At 40.6% G+C, this 24,017-nt stretch overlaps 1 protein-coding gene, 1 long non-coding RNA gene and 1 pseudogene across 3 annotated transcripts; 2 read left to right on the top strand and 1 right to left on the bottom strand.

Moving 5' to 3' along the window:
* Nucleotides 1-918: 918 nt before the first annotated feature.
* LOC148293220 (uncharacterized) lies at nt 919-9,455 on the top strand (annotated as a pseudogene).
* A 3,317-nt stretch (nt 9,456-12,772) lies between these two features.
* On the bottom strand, nt 12,773-23,489 carry LOC110771487 (uncharacterized). Of its 2 annotated transcripts, XR_015825619.1 has the most exons (4): nt 23,094-23,489; nt 16,672-17,197; nt 13,264-13,638; nt 12,773-13,127 (listed from the first exon to the last, which is right to left on the bottom strand). It is a non-coding gene; the product is annotated as an uncharacterized LOC110771487 (long non-coding RNA). The 2 variants fall into 2 exon arrangements; XR_002528893.2 differs by lacking the exons at nt 12,773-13,127; nt 13,264-13,638 and having other exon boundaries at nt 16,381-17,197.
* On the top strand, nt 14,137-22,879 carry LOC110771486 (disease resistance-like protein DSC1). The gene is made up of 9 exons (XM_088243966.1): nt 14,137-14,718; nt 16,105-17,212; nt 17,457-17,735; nt 17,876-18,847; nt 18,938-19,612; nt 19,707-20,492; nt 20,575-21,204; nt 21,296-21,919; nt 22,145-22,879. Exons 1-9 carry the CDS (start codon nt 14,195-14,197, stop codon nt 22,679-22,681), a joined length of 6,135 nt encoding a protein of 2,044 aa, XP_088100092.1. The 5' UTR covers nt 14,137-14,194; the 3' UTR covers nt 22,682-22,879.
* Nucleotides 23,490-24,017: the final 528 nt, after the last annotated feature.

Raw genomic sequence — 24,017 nt, 5'->3', positions numbered from 1 at the left:
AGTGTGTGGGCGATTGTTCTTAGCACCCCACGGGTTCACGTCCTTTAGCATCCCCAGTTAACTAAATGGCAAACTAAATCCCTCAAAAGATCTTATTTACCATGTTTGTTTGTTTGTTTTAGAAAGAGAATTTATTTATAAAACCAAAGGCATACAAAGAGCGACACAGTACGAGGACTATCACACATCTACCTAACTGATCATGAAAATTGCATTGACTTGTAGTTAAACACATACTTGAATTGAGGTTTTAGGTAAGGCTGCTGCTTTTATAACATGTTTGTCGTTTCAGTTATAAATCTTTTTATAGCATATATGTCACATCCCGGGATTGGCTCTGCCATAGCACGATATTGTCCGCTTTGGGCCCCCCTCTCTGCCCTCACGGTTTTGTTTTTGGGAGCTCATGACAACTTCCCAGTGGGTCACCCATCCTGGGATTGCTCTGGCCCCCAACTCGCTTAACTTTGGAGTTCTCATGACTCCGAAGCCAGTGAGCTCCCAAAAGGCCTCGTGCTATTTGGAGACGAGCATGTACATATAAGGCACATCACCCCCTCTCCGTTGGTCGATGTGGGATCTTACAATCCACCCCTCTTAAGGGCCCGACGTCCTCGTCGGCACACTCGCACTACACGACAGAGTGGCTCTGATACCAAATTGTCACATCCCGGGATCGGCTCTGCCGTAGCACGATATTGTCCGCTTTGGGCCCCCCTCTCTGCCCTCACGGTTTTGTTTTTGGGAGCTCACGACAACTTCCCAATGGGTCACACCCATCCTGGGATTGCTCTGGCCCCCAACTCGCTTAACTTCGGAGTTCTCATGACTCCGAACCCAGTGAGCTCCCAAAAGGCCTCGTGCTATTTGGAGACGGGCATGTACATATAAGGCACATCACCCCATCTCTGTTGGTCGATGTGGGATCTTACAATATATGTTTGCCAAGCTAAAATAACATATGACAAGAGGCCAAGGATAAACAAAAATATATCAAGTATCATTACAGGTTTTTACTTTGGGTTTATAAATTTCTTTACAGCCTTTGAAAAAGTTGGTGATACTCAACCTTAGTGATTGTGAAAAGTTCATCAAGGCCCCTGACTTTAACAAAGTCCCAAACCTTGAGCAGCTAATCCTGAAAGGTTGTACAAGCTTGCCTGAGGTTCCCGTCAGTATCAACTTGAAATCTCTCACAAATTTCATTCTTTCGGGATGTTCCAAACTCGGTAAGCTTCCAGAGATTGGGGAAGACATGAAACAATTAAGGGAACTTCATTTAGATGGAACAGCTATAGAGGAGCTACCAACATCAATCAAGCATTTGACTGGCCTTAGTCTGCTCAATCTCAGAGACTGCAAGAACCTTTTGGGTCTGCCAGACGTCATTTGTACTAGTTTGACATCACTGAAAATTGTCAACCTCTCAGGGTGTTCCAATCTTGACGAGTTGCCAGAAAACTTGGGGAGTTTAGAATTCTTACAGGAGCTTTATGCAAGCGGGACAGCTATACATGAGTAACCAACTTCAATCAAGCATTTGACCAGCCTTACCCTCTTCAATCTCAAAGACTGCAAAAACCTTTTGCGTCTTCCGGACGCCATTTGTACTAGTTTGACATCACTTCAATTTCTCAACCTCTCAGGGTGTTCGAATCTTAATGAGTTACCAGAGAACTTGGGGAGTTTCAAATGTTTAACGGAGCTTGATGCTAGCGGGACTGCTATAAGCCAAGTACCTAAAAGCATCTCTCAACTTTCTCAGCTTGGAGAACTTGTACTGAATGGTTGTAGCAAGCTTCAATCGTTGCCAAAATTTCCATCTAGTATAAGAGGTGTAGCTGTACAAAATTGTCCTCTCCTGCAGGGAACACACTCAAATACATTAACGGTGTGGGCTTCCGCTGCTGAAGGATTTAGTTACATAAATTGCCTAAATGATAATGACAAAGCTCAGGCAATTTGGTTACCGGATGAACATCTTTTGTGGCCATTCTATCAAAGATTCTTTGAGGTCTTCTCTCTATCTAGTCAACTTCGTTTTTTAATTATTTTTCATTCACTTCTCCCTCTCACTATCTAACCATATTTCTAATTAACTAACTTATTTATTTATTTATTATTACCTTTCTTTCGCCTCTATTATGCAGGTTGAAATTAATCGAGGTATTAAGTTGGAACGTGGTCATCGATCAAACAATATTCCAGCATGGTTGAGCCGTCGTAGTAATGAATCCACCATAACAATCTCGCTACCTCTTGATTTAGATGGTAAGAGGACATGGATGGGACTTGCTCTGTGTTTTGTTTGTGTAGCAACCCACAGGCACGATAATGTGGAAGATGTACCACAACTTGATGAGGAATTTGGAGTACAGTTCAATCGCAATCACCGTATTGAACTCAATACAACTGAAGATCCTCATGAACGTCCCGTAGTGGTTAATTGTCGTGATTGCGATTTAGCTGGACCATTTATACATTGGTGCTATATACCACGAAGTGGCTTTGTGGAAAGTTCGAATAAACGCTTCATCCGAGCTTCAGTTACACCAGATAGCCCCGGAGAAAAGGTCACAGCGTGTGGGGCGAGTATGATATTCTTGGAAAATGTGCCCGAATTTGTCCAGAAATTGAATGAACACCATGAATTTTCCTATCACGGGTATCAGATTGAACAAGAACAAGTACAATACAAGAACAAGAAATGTGGATTGTAGGTCAATTGAGAAGAAGCGTGATGTCATTGCTTGAAAAACTATTTGAGGTACCCTCTCTCTCTCTCTCTCACACACACACACACACACACACAAACACACAAAAGACTGACGACTTAATTACTGATATAATGAGTACCATATATATGTTTGTGTAGGGATTACAGCGGGGCCTTCCACATCTCTATGATTATGGTTTTATTTTTTGTTTAAGCGAAAGATTAGAGTGGTTTAGTGAACAAAGCATTGTGCCTGCGTGCACAGTAAACTTACCACTTCCTCCAAATCTGCACAACGATGAGAACTGGGCAGGAATTTCTCTATATGTTGTCTACACTCTGCCTACAGGTGTTCCACTTTCTCGCACTTTCTATGAGTGTCATTTGTATACACCTACGGAAGCTAAGGGCTTTGCCCAACTGTTGCATCACCTAATGTTAGTCTTTCCCTGGGATGACAAGGTGGGGTCATGTTGGAGCAGGATTTCTTTCAAGAAGAAATACCTCCACAGGTTCTTCACTGAAGTCCGCACGCTTCCTTGATCGAAAGAGAACTCCAGATTACGTTTCCAGAATCGAACGATGGAAAGGGGGTGAGTACCTGCAAAAGTCACTCCGACGCTCAAGTCAGTGTTTGTGCAACGTACTCTTAGTGTTCGATTCAATTTCACCTACCTTTGCTGGAGGTCTAGCTGGGTTTTTATAGCACTCCGAGTTTGTGGGTTTAGCCCCACTTCCCTAGCTTTGCGCGTCCCGTCCTTCACTTCGTGGTAATGGGATCAGACGAGCAATTTGAGTCTCCCTTGTTCCGCACTCCTCTAATGGGAGGGAAGTTTGCTTATCCCACGTCCTTTAGTTGTGGCATATGGGTTAGGTTAGATTTGGTCCCCACAGTGCCCCCCTTTGTCTGCCGCGCAAATCTCACGGCCTAGAGTTCTGGGCCGAGGGGACGTGCGTTAACACGGGGTTTCCTGCTTTTGGGTGCGGTGCGGTTGTGCGCGGGCGTGCCAGCACGGTTTACCGTGCGTCGATGTGTTGATGAGTGTTGGATGGATAAGTGGTGCGCCTGTTTGATCTGTCTTCTTGGTCAAACGATTGTAGCCGAGAGAGGAACTGGTCTCGGCTGTTAGGTTCACGGCCTGAACTACAAGGCCGTTGAGTGGTGGTGTTGGTGGTGGGTTTTGGGCGGTGCTCCGGCGCGCTGCTCAGGGAGCGACGGTCGTGTGATATATGGGGTGAGTGAGCGAACAAACAGAGATGGTGCTCCGGCGCCTTGAAAATCAAGGGTCGTATGATATATTGATGAATGGATTCTGCTTACAGCCTAACACTACTCCTAGAAAAGCAAGTAAAGATATTGAAAGTGCATTACAGAAGAAAATAAGTTGCTCCGTGGGAGGCTTGTTTTGGTGTTTGAACCCTTTGAAAGTAGCTCGAGTCTTGTATTTATAGGAAGAGTCTTTGGATGAGTAATCGAGGCTGAATTTACGCATAGTGGAGTCTGATTAGCGCAAGTGGGCAATCCAATCGACATTTGGGATCGTGAAGTATGGTGATGAGACCCCAGAAATCCTGGTGAATCTCGGCCGCCGCGCTCAATCGTGGGTTTTGAACCTCTGGCCGTGGAGACGCATTTATTGCCTGGATAGCTGGTGAACCAACATCTCAAGCTGTCAGAATCTTTGTGAGAATGTCCACGTCTAATCACTCTGATCTTCATCACCAAATCCTGACTTCAGTCACTTCCCACCTTCCCTCATGCATTAAATGCTACTTTGTGGCCAATGGGTTTTGCTGCATTAAACAGGCACTACTTCATTAAATGAAGCCTGGGACCCTGCTGTCACGTGATGATTTGCCTTTAATGCCTTGGCCGCAAATTTGTTCGGCCTCGGCCTCGGTCTATGCTTGAGGCCGAGATGATCGTGCCTTAGCATTTCCTTCTTTTATTTTTAAGAAGGCGAAGTACCCTGGCGAAACGCTGCGTTTCAGCCTCTGCAAACAAGTGTTAGGGCCGAGATAAAGGGCTTCTTCGGCCTGCTCATGGCCGTGATTTATCAGGCACAAACACCCTTTTTTCCTCTCTACGCGCTTCGCGGGTGGAGAGGGAAAAATGATCTAAGTAAACATCCCAATCCGATCCCATATTCTCTCTCCTGGCCGATCCCATCCTTGGGCTTTTGCCAATCCGTCCGATCCTATATTCTCTCTTACTCTCTCTCCTGGCCGATCCCACATTCTCTCTCCTGGCCGATCCCATCAAGTTTGGGCTTTTGCCAATCCGATCCCATATTCTCTCCCCTAGCCGATCCCACATTCTCTCTCCTGGCCGATCCCATCAATTTTGGGCTTTGCCAATCCGATCCCATATTCTCTCTCTTGGCCGATCCCATCAAGTTTGGGCTTTTGCCAATCCGATCCCATATTCTCTCTCATGGCCGATCCCCCATTCTCTCTCCTGGCCGATCCCATCAAGTTTGGGCTTTTGCCAATCCGATCCCATATTCTCTCTCCTGGCCGATCCCATCCCCACTTGGCCTTGGGCTTTTGCCAATCCGTCCGATCCCATATATCCTCCTTCCGGACCTGTGTGCCGTCAGTCTCTCCGCCGATCCAAGGTGTTCGTAACTTTTTTTTTTTTTTTTTTTTTTGCTTCAGCTATCCATACAGACCCCAAATACCCCTTAGCTGTCCTTACGAACCCGTGTGCCTTTGGTCTCTCCGCCAATCCAAGGTGTTCACGACACTTTTTTTTTCTTTTTTTTTGGCTTGGTGCGCTTTAGCTGTCCGTGCTCTAGTCTTTGCGTGAAGGGGTGAACAAGCTTAGCTCCGTAGGTGTACCTTGTACTACTACTTATTGTCTACATCCGCTGAGTGCATGCAGCTTTTTGCATGCGTTGGGTAGAAATAAATTCGAGCTATCATATCATACTAGGCTTTGTTGTCAGAGCCGGAAGCAAATATCTGAGCCAGCCACATCCAGCCTTATCCTTGCTTTCGACAAACTTTCCCGTGACTTCTGTGAATTACTTTATCAAACTTTGCCCCGCTATAAAAGTTCGGTTGATGGGGGTACATTCACTCGCAAAACCGTTTGCTCTTGTTCCTCATATTCAAGCCTCAGGCGCGAAAGGAGAGGAAAGTGTTCTGTGCATTTGAGAACTCCGCCGAAGGGATCTTGCTCTTGCCACCACCCAGTAAGTACCATTTTCATTTTAGCTATTTTTCATGTGGAGCCACGAGATTTGGCCTAAATCCAGTGGTGTCCCGCCGAACTATGAGATACTTAAGGCTCGCACCAAAGGATGTGTTCCCGACAATATAGGGGTCGGTCCTCTTCCTTTGGGGTCGAATATGTATACTGGTGTCGGTATCCCTCAGGGTTCCTTAATTCTCTCGCCGGCCCACTTAGAGCATGTTAGGTTCTCGCTCCATCCCCTCTTTCATATGCTCTTGTTCTTCTTGGGCCTTCACCCCATGCAACTAAACCCGAATTCTTACCTTCTCATATCTGGATTTCTAGCCGTCGGTTTGAAATGGGGTGTGTCCCTTAGCTTTAAGGATTTCATGTACCTCTATGACTTGGCTTGTGTCAGGGGGGAAAGTCATTATGATGGGCGCACATCTTGTTCCTGTCGCGCTTTTCTGGGGATTCGCGGATCGCAAGTGGTGTTCGAAATATACCTATGCCCTTGTTCTCGTGAAAGAGTTTGGCTAAACTCACCGTGAGCCTGGTGAAGGGTCGGCTCTGCTTAAGTCCATTGCCAAATTCTTGTATTGAGGAATATCGCTTTGTCTCCGCCTTTTGCTCCGGTGGAGGCTTTGGGGTCGCAATGGTGGAAGTGGTGCGTTTTGACTGGGTGAGCTCTTCTTCTTCTAGTCTGATGATTCCATCCGCCCGGGCCATCACTTCCCTCATATCCACTGGTGGGGTCTTCACTAAAGACCTGTGCATTTTTGTTCCAGGTATGACCCCCTCATGAAACACCAGCGAAGCAGTATGAGAATCACATTCCTCAAGAGTGGACATTTCCTCCGCAAAACGCCTCAAGTAGTCTTTAAGGCTTTCTCCGGTACTTTGCTTCGTGCTGAATAGGATCGTGACGTCCTTTCTTCTTTTTTGATTGCAAATGTACTGAGATATGAACATCTCATAGAGTTGAGTGAAGCCGCCAATAGACCTTGGTTTCAATTGTCTAAACCAAATCAAGGCCGATCCCGACAAACTTGAGGGGAACAACTTACATAACAGGGCCTCGTCATCTCCTTCGAGCACCATTTGCTGTTGGAAATGGTAGATGTGTTCAATGGGATCAGTCGTGCCCTCGAATGGCTTAAACTTGGGTTGGCTGAACTTAACTGGCTTCTTGGCTTTCAGGATGTCTTCCGTGAATGGCGATTTGCAGATTCCCTTCGCCGCCTCCAAAACCAATTCAGCGGGTGTTTATGGCTTGTACCCTATGATAATCTTCTCGATTTGACTGCGCAAATCAGTGTCCTTCGCCCTTTTCGCCATTTTATGCGGGTCGAGATCTTTGTCTTGACCTTCTGCCGTGGCCCTGTGACGGACGCTCGAGTGTGTGTTGCTAGAGGAGTCTCCCTCAGAGATCTCATGTCTCTACTTCCTCTTGCCCTCTTTTGAGCCCTCACGGCAAGCAGTGTTTTGCGCCTTCTCCAAAGCTTTCTCCGCTACCTTTCTTGTTTCGCACAATTCTTTCATGATTTCCCTCAACTGGATAACAGCAAGGCTTGGTTCCCCATCCTGGGCGTTGGACCTTGCGCTTCCAGGTCGAGGAGTAGACATCGCATTCCCCGGGATGGAGGTGTTTGGAGTTCCCTGTGCAGGTTCAATCATATTTATGATCAACTTTGCGAGATTCCCACAGACGGTGCCAACTGTTGGAGCAGGATTTCTTTCAAGAAGAAATACCTCCACAGGTTCTTGACTGAAGTCCGCACGCTTCCTTGATCGAAAGAGAACTCCGGATTACGTTCCCGGAATCGAACGATGGAAAGGGGGTGAGTACCTGCAAAAGTCACTCCGACGCTCAAGTCAGTGTTTGTGCAACGTACTCTTAGTGTTCGGTTCAATTTCACCTACCTTTGCTGGAGGTCTAGTTGGATTTTTATAGCACTCCGAGTTCGTGGGTTTAGCCCCACTTCCTTAGCTTTGCGCGTCCCGTCCTCCACTTCGTGGTAATGGGATTAGACGAGCAATTTGAGTCTCCCTTGTTCCGCACTCCTCTAATGGGAGGGAAGTTTGCTCATCCCACGTCCTTTAGTTGTGGCATATGGGTTAGGTTAGATTTGGTCCCCACAGGTCACATCGGCTCCTCATTATTCATGTACCACGAGTATGCTTTCCAGAACGTTTGAATCAGTGTCACTTCATTCAAGCTTTGTTTGGATGTAGAACTCCTGGTGTGCAGGTTGAAATGTGTGGGATGCATCTAGTTTACAACCAAGATTTGATAGGCTTAATCCAAACAATTACCCATTGCACCACATTAACGAGTCGGCCTATTTACTACGAAACTGGTGATTTTACAGATACCAAGAAATATGATGGAATTAGTTTGGGAGCTACAAGTTTGCTAACGAATCTGGTTGTAGCAGCCAAATCCAGCGAGCACAGCTCTGTGGAAGATGTTTGTCCTCCTTTCAAGCCTTTAGATTTCCGACCAGAAACTGGTTCTGCTAAGGATGAAACTACTACTTCAACCCAGATTGTGAGTGCTTTTTCGAGGAAAAGGGTACAAATTGTACAAGAAGAAGTACAAGAACAGGAAACTACTACTTCAACCTGGATTGTGGATGAATTGAGAATAAACTTGGTGTCATTATTACTTGAAAAACTATTTGAGGTACCATATGTCTCTCTATCTCTATTTCTCTCACGCACATACACACAAAAACTGACGACTTAATTACTGATATCATGAGTACCATATATATGTTTGTGTAGGGATTACAATGGGGCCTTCCGCATCTGCATGATTATGGTTTTATTTTTTGTCTACGAGAAAGATTAGAGTGGTTTAGTGAACATAGCAGTTCGCTTGCGTGCACCATAAACTTAGATCTTCCTCTAAATCTGCACAACAATGAGAACTGGGCAGGACTTTCTCTGTATGTCGTCTGCAGTCTGCCTCCAGGGGTTCCACTTTCTCGCATTTTCTACGAGTGTCATTTGGGTACACCTATTGATGCTGCGGGTCCTGACCAAATGATAAATCGCCTAACGTTATGTGCCCCCTTGGATGACAATATGGGGTCACATCGGCTCCTCATTATTTATGTCCCACGAGTACGCTTTCCAGAACGTTTGAATCGGTGTCATTTCATTCAGGCTTTATTTGCATGTAGAACACGAGGTGTGGAGGTTGAACTGTGTGGGATGCGCCTGGTATACAAAGAAGATTTGAAAGGCTTAATCCATACAATCACCCATTGCACCACCTTAACCTATCGGTCTATTTACTACGGAACTGGTGATTATACAGAAAATGAAAAACATAATGGGATTAGTTTGGGAGCTACAAGTTTGCAAACGGATCTGCTTAAAGCAGCCACATGCACAGAGCACAGCTCTGTGAGCGAAGTTTGTCCTCCTTTCATATTCCGACCACAAATGCATTCTGCTGAGGACACTCAACATGAGAGAAGCATAATCAACTGGGAGGATAGGTCAAGGATATTATATGTTGATCGAACGACCAAAAAGTTATTGTCATGGTAAATGCAATATTTTGATATTTTCTAATTTATTACCCATTGTAATTTGTATTGGATAGATACGATAAAAAAAGATTTTGATGCCGGTGGCATGCGGCATAATTTTCACGAAATGCAAAAGTTATAACAAACGCAAAGCAAAATGACATTCGAGAAAAGGGGTCTAATAAATCCACCATGCTTGTATGTTATGCTATTACTTTTATTGATGGATTCGTGAAAAACTTGGGTGGTGGTGGTGGTGGTGGTGGTGGCTGTGTGGTGGTGCTGATGATTCTGGTGGTGCTTGTGGTGGTGGTGGGTGATGGTGGGGAGGGGGAGAGGGTGTTGGCTGAAAAGGGGAATCTATGAAATCCACCAAATTCTACTACTATATGTATTTCATTTGAAGTCCATAACTTTTTTAATACACTTTCAATTTTTGTGGAGTTTTTGCGCCTCCGAAATTAAAGGAAAGATGTTCTCTGAATTAAGTAAGGGGAGGTCAGAAACAGAAATCCATGTATGAATGTGTCAAGGTGGTGGAGTTAGTTGGATTTGCTGGAGTTGTAGAAGGTGTGGAGTTTGCCATCTGCTTGCTTGAGAAGGCAATCATCGACCCTCCGACCCAAACGCTTGATCCAAGCTACAATTACACCTGATAGCCCAGGGACAAAGGTTACAGGATGTGGGGCGAATCTCATATACTTGGAAATGTGCCCAAATTCGTCTGAAATTGAATAAACACTATAGTTATTGTTATCACGGCTATCAGGCTGAACAAAATTTCCTAGTGATTCAATACTTAATGGCAGGCATTGTTAGGAATAAAATTCCGTTACTTTAGCAATTGTATCTTACCTTATTTGTATTACACTCCACCTTTCGTGGGTCGACCACAATTATAGCCTAGATTAGATTATAGCCTAATCTAATCTAGAGCAGTTCCCTTACACTCCACATTAATTGTATCTTACCTTATTTGTATTCACATGATTACAGAAGTTCCAGCAGTTGCCTCTTGCTATGGCAGGGGGGGCTAGGGCAGCCACTATTCATGTGAATAGTGGCTACCCTTGCAAAAAGCAATATTGGTTTCCAGCAGTTGCCCTGGCAAAGGGTAAATACTATTCATTTTTTTGTTTTTTTCACAAATTTTTTTACTTAAATAATTAATTTGGACAATATTTTCGGATAAGATTTTTGGGTTCCTACGTGTTAATACTATTCATATCTCATAATCGGATAAGATTTTCGGTTTCAAATTTCAGATAAATTTCAAAATTCAAAATTCAGATACATTTCAAAATTCAAATTTAAATGAAATTTCATATGAATTTCAAATTTCATGCATATATAGTCTTCCTTTTTTCAATCAGTGTTGCTTATGCACTTTCACCATGTAAGTCATCCACCCACGTTTAGTAACACATGAGGAAAGTGAAAAAATCATTAGAGAAACACTCAGAAATTCAACTAATATAAATATATTAAAAAGATAAAAAAGAAGAAGAGTTTTGAGTGAAATCCAATCGCTAGAACTATGCAATACACCAACCACTCCAATTCGGAACGAACTGCCTTTGAACTTGAATTGTCCAATTTCTTAAGCCTATTGATTTCCGATCGAGCCCAAAATTTGGGCATCATCATAATATGGTGAAAGATTAGAGCATGAGTTATTTCGAGAGTGCAAAAATCACCTCCCTCCATTCTAAACGCAATCCAGGTACAACGCAAAATATGCTCTTAACCACCCAAGTTTCTAGATGTCGAAACCATGAACTGGATATACTATATGATCGTTTTACGAATCAGGAATTCATTTTCACAAATGCTTGGAGAAAGATATGATCGTTATATACATACCAACAAAGTCTGAGGAACCTTGCCATTGTTAAATCTTCCTCCAATAAAATCCTTCCCATATGGAATTGGAGGGAAATTGCTTTAAAATATAAGCATTTTCAGATCTCTCTCTAATAAGTAGTGGCAATGATTACGCTATCCATTGTTGACTGTATAAAAGCCTTTGCACCTGCTCCTTAGGAAGTCCGTGAAAGTAGTCAATGAAAGTCCATCGTTCACACTTCACACGATCAGTTTTCATATTTTTTTTGTTTGCTCTCAGGTTCCACACCATTTTTTTTTTACACCAGAAATCAAAAAAGTTGGCATAAAATAAGAGTAACAGATCGTATTTACACGAGAAAATCAAAGGAGCTCACTTAAAAAAATAAATAATTAGTTGTCATCATATGATAATTCAGAGTTAGAGGCTGGACTGGGGTATATATTATATAACTAGAATTAAAATAAGATGACTGAAGCCTCCTGCCCTTTTGGCTGTTTGGCTACAAAGCTAGTTGAGATCTGGGGTTTTTGTATTTTGGTTATCACAGGGGTTGTTTTTCTTGTTAAAGAAGGTTATTATTATAGATGGCTTGAATTTTTAAGGCCAACATTTTCTGTTTTTTTTTTTCTTAAATTAATTCTTTTTGGTTAGTTCGAACGGGTTCGAACTGGGGTGCCATTCTGATTCAGTTCATTGGTTTTCTTGCTTCTGCTTTCCTCTGGATCAAAAGTAGAAGATAACTCTTGAGCAAAAATAAATTGGTTTATGTACTGGAAGTTTTTTCTTTTTTCTGCTGTTCAATTCTACTATGTTTTTCTTGTTGTACAAATGGGTAAAATGAGTATGCTTCGCCTGGGACAGTTTTGGATTGGTTCTCTGAAATTAAAAGAAAAATGTTCTCTTCTCTTGTCATCAAAAAAAGAAAAAGAAAAATGTTCTCTGAATTAAGTGAGGGAGGCCTAAAACAGAAATTAGTGTACCAATGTCTCAAGGTGGTGGATTTGGTGAAGTTGTAGAAGGTGTGGAGTTTGCCATCTACTTGCTTGAGAAGGCAATCAACGACACTCTGGCCCAATTTTTGGCTAGAAGCAAAAACTATTATATTGAATATATTGTAATCTCATATTTGTTTTTATGTAGTCCCGATCACCTAAGGACTTAAAAATGAGGTCGTTTAAGGACCAAATTTACTCTAATGTTTCATCTCAGTCCAGCTCGCATAATGTTTTACTCTAATGTTTTATGAGTTCTGTCATAATTATGATGTTATATTTACTCACCTTGAAAGGATTGCATTAGGGTTTGGTGCCTGAGACTCAGCACTTGGGGTCAACCTACTTTCAATGACAATATTGGGGAGATTCAAAATGCTCCCAAAGATGCATTTGCTTGCAAAATGAACCCAAGTCAAACTCCAAGACTTGCCTGTGGTTCTTGGTGCATTTTCTGCTGGCACCCTGATGTATTTTTAAAGAAAAACCCTTCAAGTTCAATACTTTAGAAAAACACCCTGATGTACTTTTATATGTGAAAAATTATCAACATGTATTTCTCTGCTGGAATGATTACATAGTAATAAAATAAATAAATACAAGTTGAAAGGTAACAGGCAGCAAAGGTCAACTCAACAATACAATGGTTTACAAATGTAGAAATATACACAAGAAGGAAAGTTGAAAGGCACCAAATCTTATCAGCAATGAAGCCAACTACGGAAACCAATTTGATGTTCAATTCAGAAACAATTTCAATGCATTTGCTGTAGCAGGCTGCACGCATACAAAGTCCTTTTTTCAATCAGTGTTGCTTATGCACTTTCACTCTGTAAGTCATCCACGTTTACTAACACATGAGGAAAGTAAAAAAAATCATTAGAGATACACTAGGTAATTCAACTAATATAAATATATTACAAAGATTAAAAAAAATAAAATTGAAAGATGAGAGCGTGAGGTATTTTTGAGAGTGCGAAAATCACCTCCCTCCGTCCTAAACGCAATCCGGGTACAATGCAAAATATGCTCTTAATTTTCAGGATCATAACCACCCAAGCTATGCTCTTGGATAAAAAGATAAAAGGGTTCTAGATGTCGAAACCATGAACTGGATATACTATATGATCGTTTTACGAATCAGGAATTCTTTTTCACAAATATTTGGAGAAAGAAATAATTATGGACATACCAACAAAGTCTGAGAAACCTTACCATTGTTAAATCTTCCTCCAATAAAATCCTTCCCATATGGAATTGGAGGGAAATTGCTTTAAAATATAAGCATTTTCAGATCTCTCTCTAATAAATAGTGGCAATGATTATGCTATCCATTGTTGACTGAGAAAAGGCATTGGAACCTGGAAGTCCATGAAAGTAGTCAATGAAAGTCCATCGTTCACACTTCACACGATCAGTTTTCATAATTTTTTTTTTGTTTGCTCTCTGGTTCCACACCATTTTTTTTTACACCAGAAATCGAAAAAGTTGGCATAAAATAAGAGTAACAGATCGTATTTACACGAGAAAATCAAAGGAGCTCACTTAAAAAAATAAATAATTAGTTGTCATCATATGATAATTCAGAGTTAGAGGCTGGACTGGGGTACATAACTGGAATTTAGTCCTTAGTTTCCTTCTGCAATGGAATCCACCCCTTAAAATAAGATGACTGAAGCCTGCTGCTCTTTTGGCTGTTTGGCTACAAAGTTCCAAATCTTTTTAATTAAAAGAATACTAATCTTGGATTCTACATAGACTAATTAATCAGGTTGAGCTGTGAGTATTTATTGTCTTATATTGCACTCTGTCAGCTCAGCTACCAAGCTAGTTTTGGTTCTGCAAATAATTTTATGAACCTTGCAAAAGCTTCCATTACCAGATAACAGCGGGTTGGTTACTGATTTAGTCACTCCAATGGCTGATCCCATGACCACCCAAACCTCCTCAGCTTTGCCTCCTCCTCCGACCCGTCCACTGGAATATGAGGTGTTCCTCAGTTTTCGAGGTTTTGACACTAGAAAAGGTTTTACTGACCATTTGTACAAGGCTTTGATTCGGAACGGAATCCACACTTTCAGGGATGATGAACAACTGAAGAGTGGAAAACCCATTTCAAAGGAACTCTTCAAAGCAATTGAAGAATCGAAAATTTCAGTCATCATTCTTTCAACAAACTATGCGACCTCCACATGGTGTCTGGATGAACTTGCGAAAATGGTTGAACTGGCAGCAAACGATGAGTCCAGATTGATTTTGCCCGTGTTCTACAACGTGACGTCATCCGAAGTACGAGAACAAACTGGAGATCATTTTAAAAAGGCATTTGCTCAACATGATAAAGATTTCGAAGGCGAGCCAGAAAAGGTGGCAAGGTGGAAGAACTCTCTCACTGCAATAGCCGAACTCGAAGCCGAAGGATTTGATCTGACAAATTTTAGGTAAGGCTGGTGCTTTTAATATGTATGATCTGACAAATTTTAGGTAAGGCTGGAAAAATCTATCAAGTATCATGGTCTAAGCTTTTTTCCTAATCATATTATTATCGGTTTTACTTGTTAGAGCTATCCTTAATGTTTTTGTTTTTGTTTTTTTGTTTTCTTTGTTGTCATTCATGGTCCTCAAGGTTAGTATGTGTGCTCACAAATGGTCCCTGCCATTAGGTTCCATTAAAAACTCTGTTAATTTGCTAACGTGGCATATATATATATATATATATATATATATATATATATCACAAAATATTCATGAGTTTCACACACCTATCACAAATGGTCCCTATGAATTTTTTTGATTTTTTCATTTAAAATTCATAAAATTTTGGTTTTCTTTTTTAAATTTTATGAAATTTAAATTATTTAAAAATATATATTGTATCTTAAATACACATGACACTATATTATTGGCGATATGAGCTCCACATATTTGCCACATCAACAAACTAATGGAGTTTTTTTTTTAAATAATTTAAAATCCATAAAATTTTAAAATGAAAAAACCAAGGGTTTAGGGTTCATAAATGGCCCTCAAGGTCAAAATCCTTCTATAAATAGTTTTTTCATTTTTAAATTTTATGAATTTTAATTTTTTTTTTCAAAAACTCCATTAGTTTGTTGATGTGGCATATATATGGAGCCCACATCTCCAATAATATACTATCACGTGTATTTAAAATACAATATATATTTTTAAATAATTTAAAAAAGAAAACCAAAATTTTATGAATTTTAAATGAAAAAATAAAAAAAAAATCGCAGAGACTATTTGTGATAGGTGCGTGAACCTCATGGATGTTTTGTGATATATATATGCCACGTTAGCAAACAAACGGAGTTTTTGATGGAACCTAACGACAGGGACTATTTGTGAGCACACATACTAACATTGGGAACCACGAATGGCACAAAAAAACATTAATGATGCAATCTGATAGTTTCATACACCTTAGGGACGTTTTGTGATATTAACCCTAGTAGAGATTCACTAATAAAGGACCCTATGCACTACATTAGTCATCAGAGTTGTGTCTAGGGAGTGTTTGATCGTGAGATCAAACTAGCTAGATTGATCAAATATTGTATAAAGTCCACAAGAGTATCACTCAAAGAAAAACTCTATAATAGGCCATATAAATCAAAACCGAATACACCATTTTATTAAAGTACAGGAGAAGTCCACATGACATGAGAAGGGTGCATGTTGAGAGGCCGGAAATCTAACTACAAGTATAGTCTGACTAGAAAACACGACAAGTTTTACATTTTTTCGTCTTTAATTATGAGGTATACTGACCCAAATACGTAACAGAATGCTCTAACTTTTTGCAGATACGAGACAGATATGATTGAAAAGATAGTTGAACGTATTTTTGGTGTTTTGATTAAAACATTCCCAAATGATGATTTAAAGGACTTTGTTGGAATGGATCGTGTAAATGAAATTAAATCCAAAATGAGTTTGTGTATGGATTCGGAAGAAGTTCGTGTAATAGGGATTTGTGGGATGCCAGGGATTGGTAAGAGTACTGTTGCAAAAGCTCTTTCTCAAAGAATTCGCAGTCAATTCGATGCTATCAGTTTCATTTCCAAGGTTGGAGAGATATCTAAAAAAGAAAGCTTATTTCATATCAAAGAACAACTTTGTGATCACTTGCTGAATAAGAAAGTAACCACAAAGGATGTTGATGATGTGATATGTAAGAGATTGCGTGACAAACAGGTGCTTATAATTCTTGACAACGTGGATGAATTAGAACAAATACAAGCTGTAGGTGGAAGCGACGGTGCAGGCTTATCCAATCGGTTTGGTAAGGGAAGCAGAATCATCGTAACCACAACAGATGAAAGGTTGTTGATAGATTATAACCCAGAAATATACACAATTGAGAAACTTACTCCGGATCAAGCTCTTCTTCTCTTCTGTCGGAAAGCCCTCAAAACAGACCATCCCACGGATGCTTTTAAGAAGTTGTCTAACGAATTTGTAGATTACATTGATGGTCATCCATTGGCTCTTGAAGTTTTCGGTCACTCATTATGGAAAAGAGAAGAAGATTATTGGTCTACCAAATTGAAGTCTTTAAAAGATAAAGGCTACTCTGGTGAGAAGAAAATTATTGGTGTTCTTAAAGCAAGTTTTGATGGATTAGAGAATCAAGAACAGCAGGACATGTTTTTGGACACTGCATGTTTCTTCAAAGGCGAGGATGTATGTCGTCTAGAAAAGATATTTGAAAGTTGTGGCTACTATCCAGGCATCAATATAACCATCCTCTGTGAGAAATCTTTAGTTAGTATTGTAGGGGGAAGATTGTGGATGCATGATTTACTACAGAAAATGGGCAGAGGAATTGTTCTTGGAGAATCCAAAAAGGAAGGAGAACGCAGCAGATTGTGGCATCATACAGATGCCCTTCCTGTACTGAAGAAAAACAAGGTGAGAAGTTTAGAAGAATCATACAGCACTCCCTAATAAATGCATTTTGACTTCATCATCACTAATATTTAATGAGTTTTGAGAAACAAATGTGCTTTCAAATGCCTATGTTGCACATTTACTTAGATTAAAATGTTGTTTATTTAATTTCAAGATAACATGTCCACTTTATTTGAATTTTGAATTTTTGGTTTTTTGTTGCTAATAGTCTATGGTATAAATATTTTTCTACTATGGCTATTAGGGGACAGATGCTGTTCAAGGTATTTTCCTAAGCTCGCCTCAGCCAGACAAAGTACACATGAAGAAAGATCCATTCTCAAACATGGACAATCTAAGATTGTTGAAGATTTACAATGTAGAATTTTCTGGATGCCTTGAATATCTTTCAGATGAGTTAAGCTTACTGGAATGGCACAAATGTCCTTTAAAATGTCTGCCTTCAAGTTTCGAACCCAACAAACTTGTTGAACTGAACTTGACTCAATGTGAAATTGAGGAATTATGGGAGGTCATTGAGAAAGTAAGATTATTTATTCAGTCCATTTCTTAGTTTGAATTTGTTTATCAAGTTAACTCAACCTTAGCCTATGGTATGAATTTGTTTAACAATTATATACTACTTTTGTTTTTATTATTTTATTTTTATGAATTTCTTTACAGCCCTTGGAAAAGCTGGCGGTATTAAACCTTAGTGATTGTCAAAAGTTGATCAAGACCCCTGAGTTCGACAAAGTCCCAAACCTTGAGCAGCTAATCCTTAAAGGTTGTACAAGCTTGCCTGCGGTTCCCGACAATATCAACTTGAGATCTCTCACAAATTTCATTCTTTCGGGGTGTTCCAAACTCAAAAAGCTTCCAGAGATTGGGGAGAACATGAAACAATTAAGGAAGCTTCATTTAGATGGGACAGCAATAGAACAGCTACCAACATCAATCAAGCATTTGACTGGCCTTACTCTGCTCAATCTTAGAGACTGCAAGAACCTTTCGAGTCTGCCAGACGTCATTTGTACTAGTTTGACATCACTTCAAATACTGAACGTCTCAGGTTGTTCCAATCTTAATGAGTTACCAGAAAATTTAGGGAGTTTAGAATGTCTACAGGAGCTCTATGCAAGCAGGACAGCTATACAAGAGCTACCAACATCAATCAAGCATTTGACTGACCTTACTCTGCTCAATCTCAGAGAATGCAAGAACCTTTTGACTCTGCCAGATGTCATTTGTACTAATTTGACATCACTTCAAATTCTCAACCTCTCAGGATGTTCGAATCTTAATGAGTTACCAGAGAACTTGGGGAGTTTAAAATGTTTACAGGAGCTATATGCTAGCGGGACTGCTATAAGCCAATTACCTGAAAGCATCTCTCAGCTTTCTCAGCTTGGAGAACTTGTTTTGGATGGTTGTAGCAAGCTTCAATCATTGCCACGACTTCCATTTAGTATAAGAGCTGTAAGTGTACACAATTGTCCTCTCCTGCAGGGAGCACATTCAAATAAAATAACGGTGTGGCCTTCAGCTGCTGCTGGATTTAGTTTTCTAAATCGCCAAAGACATGACGACATAGCTCAGGCGTTTTGGTTACCGGATAAACATCTATTGTGGCCATTCTATCAAACATTCTTTGAGGTCCTCTCTCTCTCTCTCTCTCTCTCTCTCTCTCTCTCTCTCTCTAATTAACTTTTTTTATATTATCTTTCTTTTACTTCTATTTTATAGGGTGCCATTCAGCGTGATGAAAGGTTTGAATATGGTTATCGATCAAATGAAATTCCAGCATGGTTGAGCCGTCGGAGTACTGAATCCACCATAACAATCCCGCTGCCTCATGATGTGGATGGTAAGAGTAAATGGATAAAACTTGCTCTGTGCTTTATTTGTGAAGCAGCCAGGAAGCATGATAGTTTGGAAGATGTACCAGAATTTGATGAGGAATTGGGATTAAAATTCACTCGCAATCACCGTATTGAACTCTGTACAACTGAAGATCCTCATGAACGTCTCCTTGCGCTTGATTACCGTGATTGCAATTTCGCTGGACCATTTATACATTGGTGCTTTATACCACAGAGTGACCTTGCAGAAAGTTCGAATAAACGCTTGATCCAAGCTACAATTACACCTGATAGCCCAGGGACAAGGGTTACAGGGTGTGGGGCGAGTCTCATATACTTGGAAGATGTGCCCAAATTCGTCCGGAAATTGAATAAACACTATAGTTACTGCTATCAAGGCTATCAGCCTGAACAAGAAGAAGATGGTATGAGAAGTATTCCGTCGACAAGCGGGGTTCAAACTGAACAAGAAGTACAGGAACAAGAAACTACTACTTCAACCCGGATTGTAGGTCAATTGAGAAGAAACGTGGAGTCATTGCTTGAAAAACTATTTGAGGTACTCTCTCTCTCTCTCTCTCTCTCTCAAACACACAAAAATAATGATGACTGAATTACTGATATCATGAGTTACCATATATATCTTTGTGTAGGGATTGCAGCAAGGCCTTCCGAAACTCTATGATTATGGTTTTATTTTTTGTCTACGAGAAAGATTACTGTGGTTTAGTGAACAAAGCAGTACATCTGCATGCACAGTAAACTTACGTCTTACTCCAAATCTGCACAACGATGAGAAATGGGCAGGACTTTCTCTCTACGTTGTCTACGCTCTGCCTCCAGGTCTTCCACGTTCCAGCAATTTATATGAGTGTCACTTGTATACACCTATTGAGGCTGTGGGCCATGAGCAATTGATGCATCGCTTAGGGTTAGTATCCCTCTGGGATGACACTGTAGGCTCACATCGACTCCTCATTATTCATATACCACGAGTACGCTTTCCGGAACGTCTGAATCGCTGTCATTTCATTCAGGCTTTATTTGGATGTAGAACTCCAGGTGTGCAGGTTGAAATGTGTGGGATGCGTCTTGTATACAAGCAAGATTTGAAAGCGTTGATCCAAACAATCGCCCATTGCACCAATGATCGGCCTGCTTACTACGGAACTGGTGATTTTACAGAAACCAGGAAATATAAGGGAATTAGTTTGGGAGCTACAAGTATGCTAACGAATCTGGTTGAAGCAGCCAAATCCAGCGAGCACAGCTCTGTCAGCGAAGTTTGTCTTCCTTTCATGCCTATAGATTTCCGTCCAGAACCTTATAATGAGTACTCCCAACATGAAAGAAAAACAACACCAATTCATCCACTACAGTACTTTGGCAATGCCTTTTATCCTACCAACAAAATGAGCTCAGATCAGAATCAGCTCCTAGTAAAGATTTAATTTGAGCCTTTGCTCTTTCTCTCTCTCTCTCTCTCTGTGTGGATCCTGATGTCTTTCATATATTTTGCAGGACTTTGAACGTGACTTGAAATATAATTCTTGTTTCCCTCCAAATGAGATTGTAGAGTGGTTCGGGCATCAAAGCAGTGGCCCCTCTGTAAAAATCCCTCTACCATCAAATCTATGTGAAGACACCAACTGGATAGGACTGGCTTTATGTGCATACTTTTCAGTCCTTGACCACTCAACTACTGACCTTGACAATTTGAATCCTGAAATTTCTCACAACCTTACATGTCTATTGGAAACTGATGAAAGTTGTCTGGAATCCCTCCATGGCTATTGCACCAACAGTCAAGAATTCGAGTGGTTGTATCGTATGGGAGGATTCATTTGGCTGTCCTATATACCACGATGCTGGTTTTCAGATCAGTTGAAAGAACAAGGCCACCTGGAGGCTTCAATTGGAAGCGATCGTGGAAGCTTGGGTGTGCATAGGTGTGGGCTTCGTCTTATATATCTGGAAGATGAGGAAGGGATTAAGGAGACCATAATGCACTGCATGACCTCCCTGTCTGATATTAATCAAGGAAAAGATAAGCAATACCAGAACTGCGAGGCAGGATCATCTAGTATAACTGGGAGCAATGTTGTAAATCCCCATCTTGAAAGATCAGAGAAGCCCAATGATAAGAAATGGGTATGATTCTCTCTCTCTCTCTCTCTCTCTCTCTCTCTCTCTCTATTTATATATCTAAATATATATCTGACACCTTGTCTCTCCCCTACAGAACTTTGGTTGTCACTTGATGTATAATTCTTGTTTCCCTTCAAGCATCACTCTGGAGTGGTTTGGGGATCAAAGCAGTGGCTCTTCGATAAGAGTCCCACTACCACCACATTTATATAGTGCCACGAATTGGATAGGATTGGCTTTATGCGCATCCTTTTCAATCGTGGAGAACCCAACTGCCGACCTAGACAATTTGAATCCAGAAATTTCTCACCACCTAATATGTCACTTGGAGTCAGACAGAGGTACAATAGAACCTCTCCATGACTATTGTACCACCAACGAAGAATTCCAATGGTTGCCTTTTGGAGGATTCATTTGGGTATCCTATGTACCACGAGTGTGGTTTTCAGATCAGTTGAATGAATGTGATGTCCTGGAGGCTTCATTTGCAAGCGATCATGAAGCATTTACTGTGCACGAGTGTGGGCTACGTCTTGTATATCAGCATGACGAGGAAGAGATTAAGCAGACCATATTGCACTATATGACGTCGTTGTCAGATAAGAAAGGAAAAAATATGCAATGCCCCACGGGTGATGCAGGATCATCTAGTAGGCCTAGCAGCTATATCGTGAAACCTCATGTTGAAAGATTAGGAAGGCCAAGTGATGAGAAATGGGTATGACTTGCTCTCTCTCTCTCTCTCTCTCTCTCTCTCTCTCTCTCTCCAAACAGACACGCACACGCATATATATATATAACACCTTGACACCTCGTCTCTCTTTTACAGGACTTTGATCGTCACTCCATATATAACTCATGCACACACACACACACACACACACACACACACACACACACACATATATATATAACACCTTGACACCTTGTCTCTCTTTTACAGGACTTCGATCATCACTCCATATATAACTCATGTTTCCCTTCAAGCATAACTCTAGAGTGGTTCGGCCATCAAAGCAATGACTCCTCAGCAACAATCTTGCTACCACATAATCTAAACTTGGACAGCAATTGGATAGGATTAGCTGTATGTGCATACTTTTCAGTCCTGGAGCATCCAACTGTCGACATTGACAATTTGGATATTCCAGCAATTTCTCACCACCTTATATGTAATTTGGAATCAGATAGAGACAGTCTAGAATCTTTGCATGACTACTGCACCACAAACGAAGAATTCCTATGGTTGCATCTCGGAGGATTCGTTTGGGTATCCTATATACCACGAGCGTGGTTTTCGGATCAGTTGAATGAATGCGGTGTACTAGAGGCTTCAATTGCAAGCGATCATGAAGCCTATAGTGTGCAAAAGTGTGGGCTCCGTCTTGTATATCAGCATGATGAGGAAGAGTTTAAGCAGACCATATCGCGTTCTCAGATAAGAAAGGGAAAAATAAGCAACACCCTCACCGCCCGTTGAACAGGATCAATGACACTAAGGGTAAACTAAGTACTGGAATAACTTCTCCTCATGTATTTGGTTAGCAGATTTTGCTACCTTGGGAACTCCTTCTCAATATATTGATGAAGTCAAGCACTCATCTAGTTCTTAGTCGAAGTCCATTACGAAAGTCATAATCTTTTACTGGTTGAATGAATTACAGAGTGGTTAGCTTTTTTTCTATTAAAAAAAAGTGGGGTTGATTAAGTATTTGATCATTATATGCGTTTCCGCAGCTTAATTGGGTAATTTAGGTTAGTTACTAAATGCTGTTCTTCTTTTGAAGCAAAAACAGGGCAAAAATAAATACGAATTCATACAAATGAAAATGCATATGACAGTGGGAACCAAAAGATATTCAATAAATAAAAAGGATCAAATTTTGACATACCCGATGTCGGCGAGCTGAAGATTGAGCACGCCCATGATTATTTCTTCAACCCTTGAAATTTGTCTGCTACAGAAGCTATGGCTTCCATTGAAGAACTCTATCAAGTATCAGGACAAACTGACCCAGAGGAGGGTCCTTCAATCAATCCATTGGCTAAGATTACTGCAAGTGATCTCTGGATTTTATACATTCAAATTCTCTCTTTCAGCTGAGTTAACTGGAGATCGGGCAACCCGGGAAACATTGTTCCTCTGAATTCTTCGTTTCTGTTTGGAAAAAATTAAAGTAATGAACACCAACTAGACCTGGCAACTTATTTTAACTTGTCAAATTGGATCCGTTAGCTAATTAGTGTAGTTAAGTTTTAGTGTTCAGTGGTCAGTTTTTATTTTCACCTTTTTTGTTAGGGGCGCTGCCCTCATCCTTTTACCAAAAAAAAAAAAAGACTGAAAACATATTTGATAATAGATTTCGTTTTCAGTTTTTATAAAAGTAATCAGTTTTCAAAATTACCCTCATTTTTCAAAACAACTTGAAAGTGTTTTTATTCTTTTTTTTTTTTTTGCTTTTCTTTGTCGTTCACCAATTTTACATCACCATACATGCGTTGCACTTCAGTAAACAAAACTTGATATTTGGAACCTCCCGGCTTGGACCAGCCGCTCGACTCTTGCGTTCAGCCGCAAACCCAATCCAAGCCTCAAACCTCTAAATCCAAAATTCTCCAAAAATTCATTCTAACTCCAAAAAAATTGATCAAAACTACTATAAAATCTTTGTAACATGAACTTTCATTATGTGATCTCAAATTTCCTAGTGACATGAGCTAATCGAAAAGTTGAAACGATCTAAAGAGAATCATTCTTGAAAATAACTTTTCTATAATCCCTTTCTACTGCCATAGTTTCCTCGAATGGCTGCTAA

The sequence above is a fragment of the Prunus avium genome, chromosome 7, assembly GCF_965620075.1.
Source record: "Prunus avium chromosome 7, drPruAviu1.hap1.1, whole genome shotgun sequence".
Taxonomy (NCBI): Eukaryota; Viridiplantae; Streptophyta; class Magnoliopsida; order Rosales; family Rosaceae; genus Prunus; species Prunus avium.
The sequence above is the reverse complement of the archived record's forward strand: the minus strand, read 5'-3'. Positions and strand labels throughout refer to the sequence as shown.

Excerpts from the sequence above, each read along its gene's own strand:
- LOC110771486 (XM_088243966.1), top strand. The coding sequence starts at position 14,195 with ATGGCTGATCCCATGACCACCCAAACCTCCTCAGCTTTGCCTCCTCCT. Across the intron at positions 14,719-16,104 it reads TTTGATCTGACAAATTTTAG|ATACGAGACAGATATGATTG; the intron begins GTAAGGCTGGTG and ends AACTTTTTGCAG. Across the intron at positions 17,736-17,875 it reads TATGGGAGGTCATTGAGAAA|CCCTTGGAAAAGCTGGCGGT; the intron begins GTAAGATTATTT and ends ATTTCTTTACAG.